Here is a 20,047-nt window from a genome sequence, read left to right on the forward strand (position 1 = left end):
ACGATATCTAATCGGCTAATCTAGTCTAATATCTATATCTATCTAATATATATCTAATCGATATATAATTTAATAGATTAGACGAGGATATGGTATCGACGAAACACATCGAAAACGCTGGAGAAAATAAAATACCAATGCTGCACTCATTTACGCTGTCCAAGTATTTCATACCATACCCGACCATTGGAGCAAATGCATTGTAAAAGAAAACTTACGAGAATCCAACGGTGGCAATTCGGACGTTCAAGCTTGTAGAGTTGGAGCACAGAGCCATTCTAAATTTATTCGCGGCAATGAAGACAAAAGGAACAGTACGTCTTACACACATCGCAAAGAACATTGCTGCAGCAACGCGTGATATTATCATTTCTAGTGGACGCCCACGATGGGCCAAAATTTCGACGGCAGGCCGCCCTCACGTACTAAGAGGCAGTGCACTACTCGAAACGAGTCTTTCCGGGGTAGCATTCGAAGCGCGGCTTGCACGTCCTTATCGCGTCCGTCTTTCTGGTGATGGTCTGGTTGCGCGAGAAGTAGCGGGACACGGGCTCGGTCCGCGTGTAAAGCGGCCAGTCGGCAGACCTGCAAAGAGTGGGCACTGGTCGACACGCTGGGCCCATTCGATATTTAATGTGCCAAGAGCAGTGACCAAAGACAGGTGTCTTAAAAATTCTGACGGTGGCGTCTGGCGTGTCTGAACAAAAGCCTTTGAAAGAAAGCCACCTTACGATACGAAGCGAAAACATGCCGAAGTGACTGTTCTACAGCTCAAGAAATGAAGGAATGAGCGCAAAGTTTGTTCCACTGTTGTTTTAGAACAGGGTTTGCTGAATGGAGAAATCACCGACGCTATGCAATACACAATATATAATATCAACAATGATAATGTTGATATTATATTATTATAATAGTCGGCGATTGATCGCAAGCAGTCGCAGTTTATTATCGGGTCAGCCGAAGCGAGAATGGCTTCGCGGCCTGTTCCCAAGGAACAGGCCGAGGAACAGAAACAGGAATAGGCCACAGGAACAGGTCAAGGAACAGGCCAAGGAACAGGCGTTTGGAACAATCAACACAATCATTGTCAGTAATAACGCAACCGATCTGTGGTGCGCGCACAATTCAAAATCAGCCCGGCGGAAAGCACTCGCTGCCGTAGAACCAAGACAAGGATTTGCGGCGCTCCTTACCCAGTGGCGATGAAGGCGAGCACAGCGTCTGCGAAGGCTCGTGTCCCAGGCTGAGCGAGAATGTCGTCTGGGCCCCAGTCGTGCGCAGCGTCGGAGTCTTCGCCATGCTGCCGCGCTGCCTGCGAGGCCTGCTCAGCGGAGGCGAGCTCGTAGAGGCGCACGTGCGCCGCGTCCGACAGGTAGTCGGCGAACTGGAGCGCGGGGCAGACGAAGAGCGCGTCGTCCAGGAGCGTCCCGTAGCGGCGGAACACTCGCGCCCCATCGTTGAGGGACTCGAGGTCCGTGCGCAGGCTCTCGGCTTCCAGTATCTCCTCGCCGAAGGCGAACGTGAACACCGCCGAGGCCGTGCTGCGGTACTGGTCCGGCGTGAAGTGCGCCGCCCAGGAGCCGTTCGTCGAGGCGTCCAGGAAGCGAGCCAGCCAGCGCTCGCCCTCGCCCCGCACAACGCCCACCAGCACCGACAGGGAACTGGACGCCGACGGGGGACGCCTCTCGGACACTAGCACCTGCGCCACGGGAGGGTGCGCGCCACAGAGGGCGCTCTTCTCAGTTGTTGGGACTGCTGGCGCAATAGCACGCTCCAACTTAGTGCAAACAGGCAGGAAAACGCACTCCGCCAACACGCGCTGACTGAAGGCCAAATACTGTCTATTCCTCAGGGAAAGAATTCGGCTGACGATTCCGATACTTCCTAATGCGAAATTTGTGCGCAGCGCGAACTGCAGTCTTTTCGGGCAAGGCGCACTGCTACTGTGTCTCAGGTTCGCGTGATCAGCGAACGCATGGCGGCGCGCTCTACACTGCCGCGATCTCGCAGCGCGTCGACGCCGCCGAGCACGTTGTTGCAAATCGTGTTTGGACCTCTGGCGTAAAAGTCACGTCGTTCGGATGAGCCACAAAACGTGGAGGACGACGGAGGGCCCGATGGACCGATGAATGTGCAGCCCAAGGTGCGTGCTGCACATTCATCGCTTTTGCGCTTTTAGTGAGCTCGAAAGAACAAGACGCTTGCTTTCATAAATGCCTGGTTTTGCGTTTCCTTTCTCCGCGCCAATAGGCGCCGAGGGCGGTCTTCACACACAGGTCTGCCATCACACTTTCCGAGGAGCGTCTCGCGCCGCATCGGCAAACCGCCCTCCCCCTCACAGTTTCGCCGCGCTCTCACGTTTTTTTTTTTTTTTAAGTCGTCGGTCTTCCCCCGTCCCCGACGACTGAAAGAATTACGACACCGTTGCCGCCGCGAAGCCACAATAGCGGACGCATGCAGACAAAGTACACGGGTATTTTATTCCAGAGATTTCGTGTTCTATAGTCCCCAAGCGCTTGTACGGAAGCAAACGATGCTTTATTCACTGAGAAAATAATTTAGGTTAGAATTTGGATTCTGCTGCGCAATCGCGTTTTCGGGACGTCTGCAATGACGTCACTAAAAGTGATCTTTAAGCAAAACTTAGGCTCGACAGCCGGATGAGGAGGCTTGTTTGCAGTCGTCGGCCTATATGGCGCTACCGCACTGCGCAGGGGAGTTTTCCGCCTTTGCTTGTTTTTTGCCGGTATTTGTACCTGGCTTGTTTTTTTTTTAAGTAGAAAATAATCGTTTCGTGAAACCTGCTGTTTGCCCGACAAATATGGTCCCGTAAGACACCATCGCTTACGCCAATCGGCCAGTGTCGTGTAGGACGACTCAAAAGCACCGCACTGCTGTGCCGCTAAAACAAGCATAGCGAGCACAGTACCAACAGCGTACTCATCGGTGCTTCCACTGTTTGTCCCACCACTCCTACTGCTATAAAAAGAGTGCGCTCTATAGTTAAGCGCAAATAGCTCGTTCGGCAAGCTTATAAGCCGTGCCTAATTTGCGTTTGCTTTTTCCGGCCTCAGCGAATCGTACATCTGGGCATATGATATCATAGGTTTTGTTGCGGGAAATGAGCTCGTCGGTCGCATTGCCGTTCCCTTTTTTCCTAATTATATAGCCTATTTAAGCGAAGCGTGCGTTAAAACTGGTGTCAGTATGATTGTAACGAGGCAATATTTCGAATGAACCAAACATGTGCTTTGTCTGCGCGGTCCCTTTAAGTGCTGCAGACTAAAATGAACGTTTTACAGCGTCAAAGGTAACAACCTAATGAAGGCGGGGCTTTAATGGAAAAGTGAAATTCTGAAAGCGGAAGTGCGCCCCTGGCTCATATTCGTGCATTGCTTTTCTACCTGCGGTTAGGCCTTGTATCCAGTTCAAAAGGCAGTCAATGCCAGTGTGGGGTTTCGCTGCCCAGCTAAGAATTTGCATATTTAATCTCGCTCTTTCTCGGGGAATGGTTTCTGGAGAAGGCTTGGCTCAAAAACAACTTGGTAAAGCGCTGTTTACACATAGCATACCTTGGCCTTGGCAATGTACAGTCGTCGCCAGCCAAAGCTGAAACGACGGAACAACAGACGAGATATACTGGCGGCGTGGCCTAGCCGGGAGAAAGGGCAGTTGCAACGCGATAGAACGCTTCTGAGTGCCTTTCGCCCACGCCGTGCGAATCGGCCAGCTTCTTCTGCTGTACCATGGATGTAGCGCATGTGCGGATCGTTCCATTTCGCTTCGTGTAGTTCGTCCAAATATAGAAGGCGGGAGAGGAGGAACCAACGGAGGACGACCCCGCTGTAAGTCGCCGATACACGGCAGGGGATGTTCTCCCTGTGAGAGTTTGCTCACTCCTCATGCGTTGACCGTCGCATGATATCACCCTATTTCCCCTCTATCACTTTCCCTCGCAGGCCAACGTGTAATCCTTGTGCTAGTAAATATATTGATTGATTGATTGATTGATTGATTGATTGATTGATTGATTGATTGATTGATTGATTGATTGATTGATTGATTGAATGCAATTTAGCGGTGGGTGGTCAACACTGAGCATAGCCCAGCGGTGATTTCGACAGCACCCTCCACCAGTGCTATTCAGGGCCGCCAGTAATGAATAGAGTGGATTAGTGTAAGCGGTTTTGAGGGCATGCCCATGTAGTCTGGCAGATGGTGACGATATCTCCACAGAGGGTGCATCAAGGTACTGGTCAGGGTAAACGCCGTGAAGGTTTTTGCGAAACCGAAGGGTGTTACTTTGAAGGAGCTGCCACAAAGCGTTCTTCCGTTGTTAAAGTGAGCTTCGGGCGATCACTGCTCTTTAGGGATTCGCTTACGTTCGAAACTGAAATGGATCGGCGGCACTTTGAGTGACGCAGTGAAGCATATTTTGTGTACAGTTTTACACTTTGTAGGCCGTGATTTATTCTTGTGGTGTGATCAGCGTGCATGAACTCAGCAATAACTAATAAAAGCACAGAAGAAGAAAAACCAACCTGCCTCCGGTGCAGCAGCTGTTTTGTTAGCGTTATACATTTCTGTTTTACTACCCAGCAGATCCTCACTTGACTGTATATAACCACGCTAGCCAACCTGTGTTTCAAGGACACGTCGCTTTGACGGACCCGCTCCCATTTTTCCACGGCGGCCGTCCACGACTTATCGGCCCCGCTTGTGCTCAAGCGTTTCTATGGCGATTAGTCGTTCCCCACTGCCAGATATCTTGTTATTACGTTCAAATGGTTTGGGGACGAGTAAAGGGTCATGATTCCTCTATTCTCCGAATGTGCCTTAACCTTTTTATAGCCGTGCACACAACTTCCATCGAGCAGAAATACAAAGCGCGCTTGGCCTCGCAGTATGACTCGGAATTGAAGCGCCCCTCTATCCTTTGTCTGGCCACTGAACCCTCGCGCGGCGAAAATGCTCCACCTGTTCGCCACGCAGTACCACCTAAATCACACATCAAGCAAGTAATATTGGTAATACCTGCAAATAATACAGGAATCGCTTAATCTCTTGTAGTTCTCCAAATTCGCTTTTATAAATAATTTGGGGGTAGCGAGCCGCCGGTTGTCCTTTCCTAAGCAAACTACCCCATACCGGTAAAAAATAAGAAATTAGTTAGTTCATGGCCACCAAATCCGTTGCTGCTGGTTCTAGCATGTGCTGAACACCTCTATGTTCCAGTTGGCCGCCGTCCAGGTGAGCCATTGCACGACGAAGGCGGGATGCAACTTCTCATGTCGAGTACAGAGACTGGTTTTTAAGTGCAATGTACTTCTTAAGCGACCCTGAACCTGCGTCCACCGGCGATGTCCACGCACGTGGAGATGGGCGCGCGCAGCCTGGCCGCTGACATGGCACATACCCACGTGGGGGATTGGCCAGGAATCTCCTCGTCTTCCTTGGCAACGGGGGGAGATGGGCGCGCGCTGCCTGGCCGCTGACATGACACATACCCACGTGGGGGATTGGCCAAGAATCGGGCGTGAGAAGGGCTAATGCACCTGCTTAAAGGAGTACTGACACGAAATTTCAAAGCTGAGATCCGCTCTAGCAATCAAGTACAACGACAACACAAATAGGTGTCTGTGAATAAATGCATCTTTCTTTCTTTGTAGTTGTGTGTGTGTGTGTGTGATCTCTCTTTCGCGAACATTACCGAACCGCGAAAATTCAACTCGTGCATTCGCACTATCACATTCTTCCCCTCGGGGAAATGCGGGGAATTTTTAGGCCGAGATGCGGCTGTAGAGACAGGCTTCATTGAGGTGATCCCTAAACCATCGCTCACTCACGTTTCTTTGTTGGTTGGTTTTAGAGAACAGAAAATTGTTACAAGGAATATGTTACGGAAGTAAACAACATTATTACACACGTTGATGACACGGTGGACACATCATCTTTTAAACCGAGACAGTGGCGAATCTCTCTTGTTTCCAGTCTGAAAAGGGTCTGCTTTTATGCCGCGACCATTGGCAGTCCATCTTCCGGAGTCGTCGCTTGTGAAGGAATGAGGGGTGATGGTAAGCAAGTTCGGTTGGCAACGGGAAACTGAACGTGATAAGCCTGTCAGCGGTGAGGGGCGGTGAGGGGCGATTGCTGCCGACAGAACAGAAGGGTGGGGAATGCCAGCAGCGTCGACGACATCGCCCCCGTCTCCCCCAAGCAACCGGCCGGTAGAAGGAACCCCACGAGCCCGCCTCAACACCAGGAAGCAAGCCGCAACAGCCTAAAAGCCGTTCAAGAAAAAAATTACGCCCACCTCTCCTCGCAGGAACCTTGGTGTGATGCGACGCTGAAGGGGGTTTCATTGTGTGTTTCCGTTGGGTCGATTACTCGAATTGCGTGAGAAATCGTCGGGTAATGCGAGAGAGAGAGAGAGAGAGAGAGAGAGAGAGAGAGAGAGAGCAAACGTAGCGCGGACGACCGTCGACTGAGAGACCGGCCGGAGCGCGGCACTCCGCTTATATGCGCAGCGCGCCCGAAGGAGAGGAGACCGCGGAGAGAGAGAGCGCTGCACCTGCGCACAGCGCGCTTGCGCCGCGCAGCGCGCCCACCGGCGGAGTGAGAGAGCGCGCCGCACTGCGCGCGGCACAGATGTTGGGGGAGAGGGCGCGTTATCACGACGAGAGGAGAGGGGGTGAGCGAAGGAGAGACGCAGCTGTGCGGACGCGGACAACGACGACGCAGGAAGGACAGGGCCGCCGGCAAGAAATGCTCCTCTCAGCGTCGCATCTGAAAGGAGTGCACGCCAGCGATGCGATACCGGGCGCGAGTAGGGAAACAATCAAATGACCCCCCCCTCCTACTTTTCTACCAAGTTGAAAGTTGTTGAAAGTTTATTGCGACAACATGTACAAGACTGGCTATACAGTTGTCGAGGGAGACGGTCAAAATGGCTAGAGGAAAAAAAAACTCCCACCTCCCCTCGCGGGAACCCCTGTGTAGATGCGACGCATAGGCGGAGCGGCGAAGGGAACGCGTTTTATAGCGCGCATAACGTTGAGGGGACTGCGTAAGCTGGTCCCAGTCGATGACGACGTTGGCGTACTTGTAAAGCGGCGTGGACTCTAGGTGTTTGAGCCAAGCGTGGATGTTGCTTCGCCGGAGAACGCCACACCGGTTATATGCGTAGCGCGCCCGAAGGAGAGGAAACCGCGGAAGAGAGAGTACTGCACATGCGCCGGCCCCAGCGCGTCTGCCGCGGCTATGACGCAACGTGCCGCGGCTATGACGCAACACAATCCAACACAATCCACTTTAATCCAATCCAATCCAAATCCAATCCAACCGAATCCAAGCCAAGCCAAGCCAAGCCAAGCCAATCCAATCCAATCCAATCCAATTCAATCCAATCAAATCAAATCCAATCCAATGCCCCTCGCGAGAGAGTGTTCGTTATCGGAGAGGAGAGGGGGTGAGCGGCGGAGAGCGCAGCTCGCGCGGCGAGGAGAATGGCAGAGGGATGGACAACGCCGACAACAACGACGACGACGCCGGAGGGACAAGGCGAGTGAATCAGATGCTCTGCATCTAAAAAAAAGCCTGACAAAGTGACGTCCCCCTTCCCCCCCCCCACGTTTTGGCACGACTCTGCGGGAAATGGCACGTACTTTGTGACAATAAAAATTAACAAAAGAATGCACACAATTAACACATAGAAAATCAGCTTTCAGTTTACAAAAAGACACAAAAATTACAATGACAATTCCACTAGGAAAAAAACATACACATCAGCTCTCGGATTTCAGGAAACAATGAGTAGAATTCAAGAATTCACAGCAAGAAAGAACAAAAAAACAGTTCTCAGTTTTCATAAACAAACAATAATTATAGTACAAGATTTCATAAAGCGGAAAAAAATCTGTTTTTATAAACAAACAATAATACAGCACAAGATTTCATACAGCGGAAAAAAAATACCTCAAAGTTTCTAAAAGAAACAAAAAGTTAAAATAAACGATGGCCACTCCCCATGGCCAATCCACGATGGCCACTCCCCATAAATCCCTTAAGGGGAACATGCAGCACTTACCGTCGACTACTCGAAATGTGTTTTGGGATAAAGTCTAATTTCCTAGCAATCTCCTCCCGCAAGGATTATGAAAATCCGTTCACGATCACCAAAACTACGCGGGATAACAAATCGCGCATAATTGTTCCCTCTAACTCGGCCGCGGACCACGCGACGAGAGCTGCCCCCCTCTCTCCCGGAGAGGGGGGCAGCTCGCCGCCTTCTCTTCGGCGGCCTGCGATAGATCACAGACCGGAGAGTTTTCTCCTTTTCTTCACAACGTGGAGGGGTCTATTTACCACCTTGAGCAACGAAAAAGCAGACATGGCTGCATGTCGCAAGCGCTGGTAGGGCGTTTTTTAAGCAATAAACGATTGTTGTCGAGTGCCTTGGTTGAAAGGGGAGTATTGAGTGCGTCACTCAATCTCCGCGCGCACACAAAACACAAACTGTGCGTACAGGTTCTGGCATAGAAGAGGTTGGTGCACAGCGCCAACGACGGCGGATCGTCACAGGAAATGCGAGAACAAGCCGCGAAGTTGCCCAGCGACAGCCAATAGAACGCCACGGCCGCAATGACGTCGTTTAGGCGATGTCAGTGGTGCATGATGGGGGAAATTAAAGAGAGCGCGGTTGGTTCTTCGGTGTCTTTCACAGCGATTTGCGTGCTCATCGTTTCACGTGCCGGTGTAATATTTCGCTCAGGTATTCCAGGAACTATAATGTAAACGTCGCGTGAGTTTACTTGCACTGCTCAAAGAGTGCTGCAGGGTCCCTTTAAGGTTGCCACGCTTAATGTCGTCAGCCTCATTTCCTCAAAGGGAACGTGCTGGATACTCAATCTACTTAAAGGCCACAATATGGACGTCACCTTTCTCCAGGGAACCAAATTTGCAACACCAGGCGGCGCGAAAAACTTTGTTCCATTTTTCGGCAACAAGAATAGGTGTTTTTGTACCGTAGCTGTTGTCCAAGTAGGGGGGTCATACATTTTTATAAAAAGGGAAGAACGTGTCAAAAATTCCGAGCCCGAACTCGTGAGAGATGGTCGCATTTGCATGCTGGACGTGATCGTGGGTATGGAGCTCACCTGTTTCTTGTGCACTAACGCCTTAAACGACTCCCCCGGTTCTACCGAGTTGTTTTATGTACTCCGCTCTCTCCTGTCAGTTCCCGGAAACGTGCTTCTTGGGGGTCACTTAACTCAGTCTCAAATATAGAGACGGGTCGCGAAGGAAAGGCAAGGTGGATCCGTCGGCGTGAATTTTGAAGTCCCTATTGGAATGAAACGCAGCACGCCACACACGTCGGCGTGGCCAGTAGCAGTCCCGGTTGGAGCGCGTATATGTTCCAGGGGATTTGTGAGCCCAGGCGGACAGCTCCTACGTCACACCAGTCCCATTCTCCGACTACGGTCTCGTGACTTCCGACGCCGAACTCTGCCACGTTTTTGAGGTTCCAAAGTCCTTTAAGAGTTGAAAAATGAGTGCAACCATGCTAAACTTGTGTGTCAGAAAAATTACCAAAGAAATAGAAAATCCTAAATTAGGTGCTGCACACACTGCCACCTGAAACAGTTTAAGGAAAGGCTGAAGCACTTGGCAATAGACCTAAGTAGAATGGTGGCTGCTGAAGGTAGGGCCGAGGAGCACATTTTAGGAACGGTTCGCGACCTCATATAGGCCGTGGAGGAGCAGCCAGGAGAAATCCATAGAGAAATACGGCTCGTAAAACAAGCATTAAGGAACGAGGTGGAGCGGCGCTACTGGTACGTTGTCGAAAGGTGCGCGTTGAGCACGAGGCAGAACCCATCAAAACTGTTTTGGGTCTTTGAGAATAAGCGCGCTGCTCAACAACCTCATCGAGGTTGAACACAATGGCGTTCTTGCCTCTGGGAGCTTCCGCCTTTTCCGATTGCATTTTTCGACTATTGAGCGCTGACAAAGCGCCTGAACATCTCCCTGGGAAAATACTGCAACACATCTCTAAAGTGTGTAAGGATATGACGGAAGCAAAAGACACGCCCGTAACAATATTTCTTATTTGACGGGGATTTCTACTGCCGCATGGCCGACACCGACAAGTGCTTCGGGAATCCACAGTGAGTTCGCGGTGCTGCGCTGCCAAACAAATGGACATTGTCGGGCAACAGTATGCCTCTGGGCCTTTCCGCAGACATTTGCGATGATGTAAGCTGATCATAATTATAAATGCTGATGCGGCCGTGGTGCTTACACCGCATTACCCCATTCATCATTCACACTATTTCTGAAATCAGGAACATCGGCCCGCGCCGATGACCTCCCCTCAATTCTATAGGGCGTCGAGCAATCGTGGTTTACTTAGGTTGGTCAGTCTGCTAAATGCCAAAATAGTCTAAATGCCCATTACCCGACTGCTGTACTATGTAAAGGTTCTTGTATTTGAATCAATAACATCTACTTACCCCGTGTGTCTTAGCTGTCAGATTGGGGTTTTTATAATTTTATCTTTGAGCATGCCCGCATGGTTTTTCTCTTGTGACTTCAGACCGGTTATGCGAACACAAGTTTGCGTGTTTGCGCAGAATTTAATGTCTACATGAATCTCTACATGTTTGCGCAGAATTTAAACAGGACATTTTTGGTTCATGTTTTGATTACATGACTTCAACAGTTTAACCAGTCAAAAAAAATTAATCGTGACTGAAGCGTTAATCTAATTCTCGGAAGATTAATCCATCAATCACCCACCTCTACTTTTGATAATTTTTGTCAAACCGTGTTTATGCATTGCATAGGGCAGGATCCGCTCCCTGTTATTGGCGTTAGTTCTTGATGTACAGGGAAACACTTTCTCATGCTACAAGCCTTGTACCAAGCGCTTCAAGCCACAACCGAAATCATTTTCGCGTATTTTTGTGGGTATGTTCGTGTGTGAACATGTGTGAGTATCGAGTCTGCAAACGGGATAGAGGCTGCTGCTTGAGTTGTGATGAGGACACAGTTTTTTCGTTTCTTTGAAAATCTCTACCATTTAATGATTGTTTAAAGCTAAGATGTATTTTGATTCACTTTCTTTGGTAACTAACGTAATGTTGGCGCTGGCGTCAGTTCGCAAGGAAATTTTTCCTTTATGGTCTTTTTTTTTCATTGTCACGTATTACATGCCCGGGTGTCAGGATCCTCTCCCTATTATCTTGTTAGTGTTGCACTACATACAACCACATACCTAAATGAAATGTGTCATGTACTTTGTTAGCAAAAATAAAAAGGGACTAGTTTCACAAAAACAGGCAAATGCCCATTATTCATGGATTTCAGCGCGAAAACGCTCTGCTCTAAACATACCACTGAACTGCAAACAAGCCCTCTGTATGCAGTCGATATCGCGATAACACCAAGACATAAAAAAACCACCCGTGAAGAGTGAAACACAAAATCAAGGACTTTCCCGGCAGAGCCGCTTTGGCGTGAAGGCGCTATTTGTGGAAGGGCTATTGTCAGCGCCCAAGCACGAAATGCTAGCCTAGTAAAAGGCCAACTGCAACAAACATTTACCTGCTCCATATTCTGTATCAACGTGTTGTGCACCCCCTAAAGTCTTTTGTGACTTAATTTTAAACTCCACACGCGCGCAGTACTTTTATTAGAACCTTTCTAAAACACGCCACTTCAACCGACGCAGCTCCTAGCGGAGTGTCGCCGCAACTGTTTGCCATTGCGCCAAACTTCCGGGTGTGAGGTTCGAGTCAATACTTTCGCAGTGATGTCGTCTCTCCTCAGTAGCCCTTTTACGTGCGGCCTCACGCGAGTGAGTAGCGTAACTTGTGCATGTTTCATGAATGATTGCTTTCGCGCGTTTCCGAAACGCGAGATGATGACGAAGCTCCGGGTTGCCGAGACAAAAAGAGCAAACTCGAGCGTGGTCGTCCGTCGGCTGAGGCGAGGCGAAAGGCCGTCGGCCAGCGAGTACGGCAGTTGCACAACGGCTGATGTTGTGGTTGCGATGGCCGCAGCAGGCCCTCGGTCGACTCTACGAGCACGCGAGACGCGAGTACGGCCTACGCGACACGATACGCGCTTGGCGCGGATGGTGGGTGCGTCTGTCTGGCGAGCGAGTACGGCAGCTGTTCGGAGCACTTTAAGCTCCCGGGTGGGCGGCTGTACGAGTGCGCAATAAGCGAGAACGGCCGACGCGAGACGATTCGCTGTGTTCTAGGCCCGTTGGGGCGGGAACAAGTACGGAAGCTAGCTTTGCGGTTCACTGCACAAGCGCGCGCGGGCCACCGACAATTCGAGACCGCGAGCGGGGTGAGGCGATGCGCTGTTGTCACTGTTGTCAGGCGTATCAGGGCGCGCACAAGTATGCACGCGGTGCCCTACACGGAACCAATTCAGTTACACAACTTCGTCAAATAATAAAGAAAAACTAGCCCCTGTCGGCAACATGCCGCTTACCGATCACCATAAGAAATGTTGGGCGCACTTCGAGAGAACAGTTTCTCGTGGTAGGATTCCGCCCGCAGCACGCGCGATGTCAGATGCCCTGTTCACTCAAGGAAAAAAGCAGAAAAAAACGGCTCACTAACACTCTCCACGCTAGATGGTGTTGAACGACGGTCGCATCTTTCCGCGGGAGGGAATAAAACAGCAAAGCAGCACTCAGCCTGTTAAAAAAAAACAAATTCCAAAAAACCACGTCGGAAGACAATCGGTTATGTCGCCGCCCACCGAAAGCTGTCGCGCGAGAGCAGTGGCCGGTAGGGGGCCCCAACAATACGGAGAAACAAGACAATAAAGCGGTATTCACACGACGGAGCCTTTCAGCGGAGAAATGCGAGGGAGATCGTGACGTCACCGCAGGCAGACTTCCGCTCGGCCAGCCCCTTCGTTTACACGGAGGCGACCATGGGGGCAATGGTTACCATGGATACGACTGTCGCAAGGATATCACTGCTCGCAGTCGCCTATCGTAAAACAGAGCTGCCGTAGCACCGCCGATTCCGCGACAGCAGCAATTTCTGCTGAAGCCCCTACGTACTGATCTTGTCAGCCGCCCAAACATTGGCCGTGGAGACGATGCAGGCGCTGCCGCGGGTAGAGAACAGCGCGAGAGGCGCGAGGCAGTTGGTCGAGAGACGCGCGTTTGGAGCAGCCGGTCTGTCCAACGTTGGGCCTGTTGGGCCTGTCCGCCTACAGGCCCGCATAGAGATATTAGGCTTAACGCTGCAACGAATATTCCATTGCCAAGCAGCGCAAGCAGCGCAGATGAAGATTTTAATGCAATTAGCCATCATATAATTGCCAGCTTTCTCGCATGTGCAGCTTTGTTGGTGCCTTGCGGAGCGATAGCAAGCTATCTGTGCCGTCCTGCACCACTTCGCGGCCGCGGCCGGGGCTCGCCTAGCGACCCTGCTGGTGGTATACGCGCCTGCCTCAGTGCGCCTGCCGTGTGCGCGGCGCATTTTAGCACCCAGTGTAATAAAAAGCCATAAAAATGGAGTGCCTGCAACCCCTCTAGAACTTGAGTAACAGCCTGCTGCTCGACGAACCGACTAAATCCCGCAGCCTCCGCCGTCAAGCGTCGGATCGTTTGTAGCTCGCGAGCAGTAGCTCCGATATGAGCGGTGCGCCAGAGAAAAACCGTGATGAAGGGGTCACGTGGCGCGCACTCCTATGAGCCACACGGCTGATTTCTCCGTCGCGTGATACCCCTGAAGGAGGTGTCGCGGAAGACGTGTTGGTCTTCGGCCAGGGAACCTTTATTTCCCTCCGGATTTCAGTCAAAACTTGGCAGTTGCGACGTGGCGGAGTGACTCGTGCGAATATTTGTGCTGTGCGTACATTATAGCAAGAACTTACGAGGAATGTTTCTGAATATAAGTGCATCATGTGCCTCAGGAAAGTGTCTGCAGCAACATGTGAAGCTACCGCAGCTATGATACAAGCAAGAAAAGTAACCCGGATTGCAAGCATTTTGACGCGACTTCTCCAGCGACGACAAACAGCGGCGCCTTGGATTATTCGTATTTCGATGAGAGTGAATACGACGAATCTTGCTGTCACCGTGGTTTGGAATACGCGCGATGTGCTTCGATAACAGGCTGCAATCGGAATGATCCCTGCTCTATTTCGGACGTACCATGCAAAGGGTACATCGAGATTGTGCTGCGCCGCAGTGACGAGCGGTTTTTCACGACAGTATACCCCTCCAGGCCTTGCTGTGCGGACGTGTTGTCAACGGGTCCAGATTCGCGAAGGCAAAGAATAAAGCTAATTATTGGCTTTCCATTTCACGTCTCACGTTCTGCTATGAAATAGGTTTAAATAGGTTATGAAATAGGTTATGAAATAGGTTGAAGATATGTTTGTGTATTTGTGTTTACTCCCAGGGACCTGTGCCGTCCTGGTATGTTTTTAACGCTATTCCCATTGAACGGTTTTTATCCAGGAGAAGAAATTTGCTTTCACGAGCTGATTGAGCTGACTGAAGTGCAATGATACGCCAATGCAGTTAGCAGAACGAAATCAGCTGAATATATTGCCCAATTGATTATGGCGAAATTTTGTAGCGCTGCTTACGTTCTCGTAAAAAAAAGGGTGTTTGTTTCCTATTAGCAGCAATGTAGGTTCGCAATTACATGGCTAATAAGGAAAAAAAACCTGGCACAAGCTTCAGCCACGTTATCCGCTGGAGGCGGCGTGTCCTGCGGCTTGCTCGAGCGAATCGTTCGAGTCCGCGTTCCATCCCGTGAAGGGTATTGTAGTGCCGCCAGTGGAGGCACGAAGAAGCAGTTTCCGAACTCTTGCTTCAGCAACGCTGCTTCAAAGAAATACCATGATTCTGAGAAAGAGTAAGGTAAGTCTCCTTGGGAAGGCATCGCAGGACTTTCGCCCAGCCTTCCATAACTCCATGGCCGGTGGAATTCCGCAACTCGTGTTAGGAGTTGTTCGATGCTGCTTCAGAGGGCGGCTGGAAACTCCACAAGCAATAACTTTACCCACTCCCCACGAGAGACTGGGACTGCCAGTTTAAGGGTACGGCTATGCTGGGGTAAGAGGAGTTACCTGATGCTTGAAAAAGGAATTGTATATAGAACAAGCTTTGAAGCGTTACCCGGACTCCTTCACTTCTTACAGTGGTTAGAAAAAAGATTTCGCAGAGTGGGTAATAACAAGGTAGGCTGCACTGAGTCCCAGGTAAGGTCACTGTTTCACGACGACAGCGAAGACACTGCAGTGCTTACGTCGCAGCATTGCTTCTTATATAGGCGGTCAACATAGTCATAAGATTTGGCGCGTTTAACCTATAGATAGGTAGAAAACTCCCCGTGTGAACAAAAATAACAATATTCTGGAATTGAACTTTAATAATGAGCTCTGAAACCGAATACTTAGAGGGTAGCCAGCATGCTTCGGCGCTTTCGACACTCTCTCCATAGCTCTTTTTTATTGGTTTCTATTCTTCTCTCGCAAACGCAGGACGGTTAGATCAGCACAGCCAATGGCAATATACCCTATGCCAGCGCCCATATAGCGCTAAGCACTGCCTTCCGTGTACCTATCTTTTAGCTCTGAGCTTCGCCACGACGGCTCGCGATGCCTGTGTTTACCTTTCACCGGACGACCACAGGCGCCTCTCAGCCACTCACAGTGAAGCAATAACGGTTGCACGAACTTGCCAACCCATTTTCGCGCATGTTTTGTGTTTTTGAAGAAACGAAATACCCGAAACACATCGAATGCGCGCCTTTTTCTGGCAGGCAGCAGCGGGCGAATCCGCCGGCCGCGCCCACTCGACTCCTGAGTGGAGCGTCACTTCCGGGCGCCCATAGACGTCTTTTTTTTTAAAGTTTCGGTTTGGAAAAGAGAATTTTAAAGACGATAGTCTTTCTTGGGCTACTTAAACCCAGAAATTTTGGTCTGTCTGTATGTCTGTCCGTCTGTGACTCGATTCAGCCACTTTTTTTGGTTTTTTCCGGCCAAACTAAAACAATGCCGGCGCAATAGTCTTATATAGTCACAGCTAAATCTTCCCGTGTAAGTCCGGTGTAATGTTCATACCTGTCAACAACGTTGAAGAAGAACAAGACATTACGCAAATGTAAGAGAACAAATACAGAAGTGATGTTTGCAGAGTTCCTTTATAAAAAATCCTACATGCTTGACTTTGGCGAAATTAAATACTTCATCAACTCCAGAAAAAAAATTCCACCTGCCCTCGCGGGAACCCCTGTGTAGATGCGACGCATAGGCGGAGCGGCGAAGGGACCGCGTTTTATAGCGCGCATAACGTTGAGGGTACTGCGTAAGCCGGACCCAGTCGATGACGACGTTGGCGTACTTGTAAAGCGGCGTGGACTCTAGGTGTTTGAGCCAAGCGTGGATGTTGCTTCGCCGGAGAACGGCACACCGGTTATATGCGGAGCGCGCCCGAAGGAGAGGAAACCGCGGGAGAGAGAGTACTACACATGCGCCGGCCCCGGCGCGTCTGCCGCGGCTATGACGCAACATGCCGCGGCTATGACGCAACACAATCCAACACAATCCACTTTAATCCAATCCAATCCAATGCAATCCAAGCCAAGCCAATCCAATCCAAATCCAATCCAATGCCCCTCGCGAGAGAGTGTTCGCTATCGGAGAGCGCAGCTGGCGCGGCGAGGAAAATGGGGGAGGGGTGGACAACGCCGCCGCCGACGACGACGACAACGACGACGACGCCGGAGGGACAAGGCCAGTGAATCAGATGCTCTGCATCTAAAAAACTCACTTTGCCGCCGCCTGCTGTCGCCCGCGCCACTATAGCTTCTTGCTGCATTTTAAGGAATCAACCAGCAACAGTTACGAAAGGTTTCACTAGATAGGTTCAACGTTCTGCTTGCAACGCACGTGGAGTAGGGAAACGCGGTTCTATAAACGTTGAAGTAGGGCGCCGCGATTCACGCGCGTCTTCGCCGTACGGCAGCGTTGGCATCGGGACACCAGGTTTGGAGCAGTGGAACGCGGGAAGTTTAAAATTATTTAAGCAAACCTTTGCCGTCTTTACCTTGGGACTAGTGCGACGCACGAGGAACAACATCAGAGGTGAGCTAGAAAGCGAAGGGAGGCATTTACTTGGCAAAAGTCGATAAAGACTATCGTCTTTTGACGACATTTGCACCGAAAGAAGCAGATACGCGGCCAATTTTTTTACCTTCGTTTACGATACAGCGACGAATATTTTGGACTACAAATTTTGCACGTAGCACCTTTTCCAGTAATATCTCTGAAAACAATGCATTAAGAGGCCGAAAATTTTGTTGCAGCATGGCCTTCAAAAGTTTTTGCCTGCGTTTGGCATTGCTTTGATTTGCGTTGTTAAAGAAACAGGTCGACATCGGCTTCGCTAGATGCGCACAACATATTTGTACCGGCTTCATACAAAATCGACCTTCACAACATGAAAACAGGAAATTAGCGTAGAAAAAGTGTTACTGAATGCCTAATGCGCCTTGACGGGGACTCACCTGAGCGCCTTCCCAGGGCACATACTGATCCATGACCCACGGGCTGAAGGGACCCATCGGGATCAATACTGAATGTTTCACAGATCCATAAAAATGTTCCGAACCATCATGTTTACTTATTTTAAAATATACGACATCTGTCTTAGGCTACTTTAGCAAGTTTTCACTACATTGCGCTCACTGTCTAGAAAGCGAGAATTTCGTTTCTTTATTTAAGTGCAGAAGTGACATTTTAAACTAAGCAAACCAGGTGCTTACTAATATGTTTAATAATCTGAAAGCAGTTGTCGTATTGTAGCACACCGCGTTTTAAGCCCTTGGGTCATGAATAAGCAAGTCACGTGAGTCCCCGTGAGCACACGTTGGTACATTCCTCTCAGTGAAAACACGGTTCGGGCAGCAGGCGAGAACAGACCTTAGGATCGATGGGCACCAGCGCGTCCCCGTAGGTCGGCAGGAACGGGCTCAGAACCTGCGCGAAGTAGTCGTCAACCGGGAGCGCCACCAGCGACGCAGCGAGCGACGCCTGCAGGCAGGCCAGTGCACGGCGCTCGTCCTCGCGGTCTGGATCGTCGGAGCAGAGCTTGGCCACGGCCAGTCGTACCGTCTCCGCATCCGCACTCTCGCCCAGACACGACAACGGAGACCCGCCCTGCAGGCATAGGGGCTCCCGTCAGCGTTTTGCTAGGAGATTGCAGTGGTGGGCGAAGTGACTAGTCCCGTGTAGTCGGCGAGTACAACGCTCTAGGATGCTCCCTCACATAGGAAACGCCGCGGGAATAGCGGGGAGAAACGATCTCGGGGCTGCATCCCGGGCAGCCGCAGGCGTTCTGGCGCTGTTGTTCGAAATACTAAATTCGTACTGGATGTGTTGTTCGGACATTGATGTCGGCAACCGCTATCGGGCACCGAATTCCGGGAGAGCCGACGTGCGTCCAACCCCGTGTTCGAGCAATGACAGTCCTTCAGAGACACCCCCTGATGAACCCCAGGAGCCCGGCAGAGGCGTCGCGCATGCGCGCGGAGCCTGCAATGACCGTGCAGCCGCCAGTTCCCCGAACCAGCATCCAGCTCTGCCTTCCCCCCACGCACTTACGAAGGGCATAAGAAGGCCCGCACACCCTTCGATCAGTCTCTCGCTACCAGCCGCCGTCGGAGCCGCCGTAGGACATCCGAAAGCGTGCTCCCTCGTCTTGGACGAGATTGAGACGGCCGTATCGCCGCCTCCCTCGTGTTCTACGCCGACCAGCGAGGCCGCAGCAGCACCTTGAGTTCGCCCCCGCGGCCCTTCAGTGTGCGTGCACATCGCCGTGCCGCGTAAAGAGAGTACCGACCTTCCCGGGACATCAGAGCAAGCGCACCCCGTGCGCCCCGGCCAGAAAGCGAAAGGCCCCGTCTCCGAGGTCCAGCGCCAGCCGCCTTTCTGACCGACTCCTACGAGTAAACAGCATCTCGGCGGGTGAGCGCGTCGGCACCAACCAAACTACATTATTAATTAAATTGTTTCGTAAGCCAAACCTGTGTTGCCTCTTTTCCCCTCAAGTCCGTGTGGACCTACCTAGTTGGGAGCGTGACGGTACCCTATCGGGGGCGTCACAAGGACATGAACATATTGGGTTGGTTTAGCAGCGTCGTAAACGTCTTCTGTGTCGTAAAAAGAACGTGTCGTGTTGCTGGGTTATTCGTGTGACAACTCGCCGCAATATTTTATTTATTGCCTTTTAGGATTGCCCCTGTTCGAGGCCCTAAGCAGGCCACGTTTTTAGGATAAACATTTCCTCTGCCTACCTTTCGCGAGTTCTGGGAGCATGCGACAGGGCAGTCGTCAATATGGGCGTTCCTTGCGAGGAACCTAAGGGCAACATTGAGTTCCGATTTAGAAAAAAACGTCGCTAGTGGGGTTCGTTTTCCAAAAAGCGACAACCTTGTCCTTTTAAACGCATTGAAGCAAGAAATGCGGGTGCAAGACGTCCCAAAACAGTTGCCCGCGTTCGCTTCACGGTGATGCAATGTGCTGTGTTCGTGCTGAAGCAAGGACACGATAACTCATGTACCGATCGGGTCAACAACCAGCCTAGCAATCGACGAAGCAAAAAAGTATCGCGCTGTGAAAACAACTAATCTCACTACACACAACAGTGAATGTCAAAAAAGTTAGGCAGACTTACTGACCTATACTTTGTACTTGATTAGGCGCATGCTCAAAGTAATCAGCTAACGCCATAATGTTTACTAGAGCTTGGAATTAAAATTTTGATTTAAACCTCCAACCATCGCAAATTGTGACGCATGTGTCGTGGCGTGAAAGTGAACGTGTTTATGTGTGGCTCGAATCATGGGTTACAATGGTTTGTTAAGGCCCAATGCCCTTGTTTTTCGTAACTGAACATTTTAGTACGGTGATGCATTTTGCTTCAAACCTGAGAAAAGTCAGTCAAAGAGAAGCTGGTGCTTTATGCAATAGCCCCATTTTTAGCATTCGTCCAGCTGCC

At 50.7% G+C, this 20,047-nt stretch overlaps 1 protein-coding gene across 1 annotated transcript; it reads right to left on the reverse strand.

Moving 5' to 3' along the window:
- Positions 1–378: 378 nt before the first annotated feature.
- LOC144180089 (uncharacterized) lies at positions 379–19,006 on the reverse strand. Its single transcript, XM_077708496.1, has 5 exons — positions 18,917–19,006; positions 17,971–18,207; positions 17,556–17,598; positions 1,194–1,884; positions 379–585 (listed from the first exon to the last, which is right to left on the reverse strand). The coding sequence occupies exons 1-5, from the start codon at positions 19,004–19,006 to the stop codon at positions 441–443; spliced, it is 1,206 nt and encodes a 401-aa protein (XP_077564622.1). The 3' UTR covers positions 379–440.
- Between the last annotated feature and the right edge of the window lie 1,041 nt (positions 19,007–20,047).

Source organism: Haemaphysalis longicornis, unplaced genomic scaffold (assembly GCF_048455015.1).
Source record: "Haemaphysalis longicornis isolate Haplotype H1 unplaced genomic scaffold, Haemaphysalis longicornis Haplotype H1 scaffold_4, whole genome shotgun sequence".
NCBI classification, from domain to species: Eukaryota; Metazoa; Arthropoda; class Arachnida; order Ixodida; family Ixodidae; genus Haemaphysalis; species Haemaphysalis longicornis.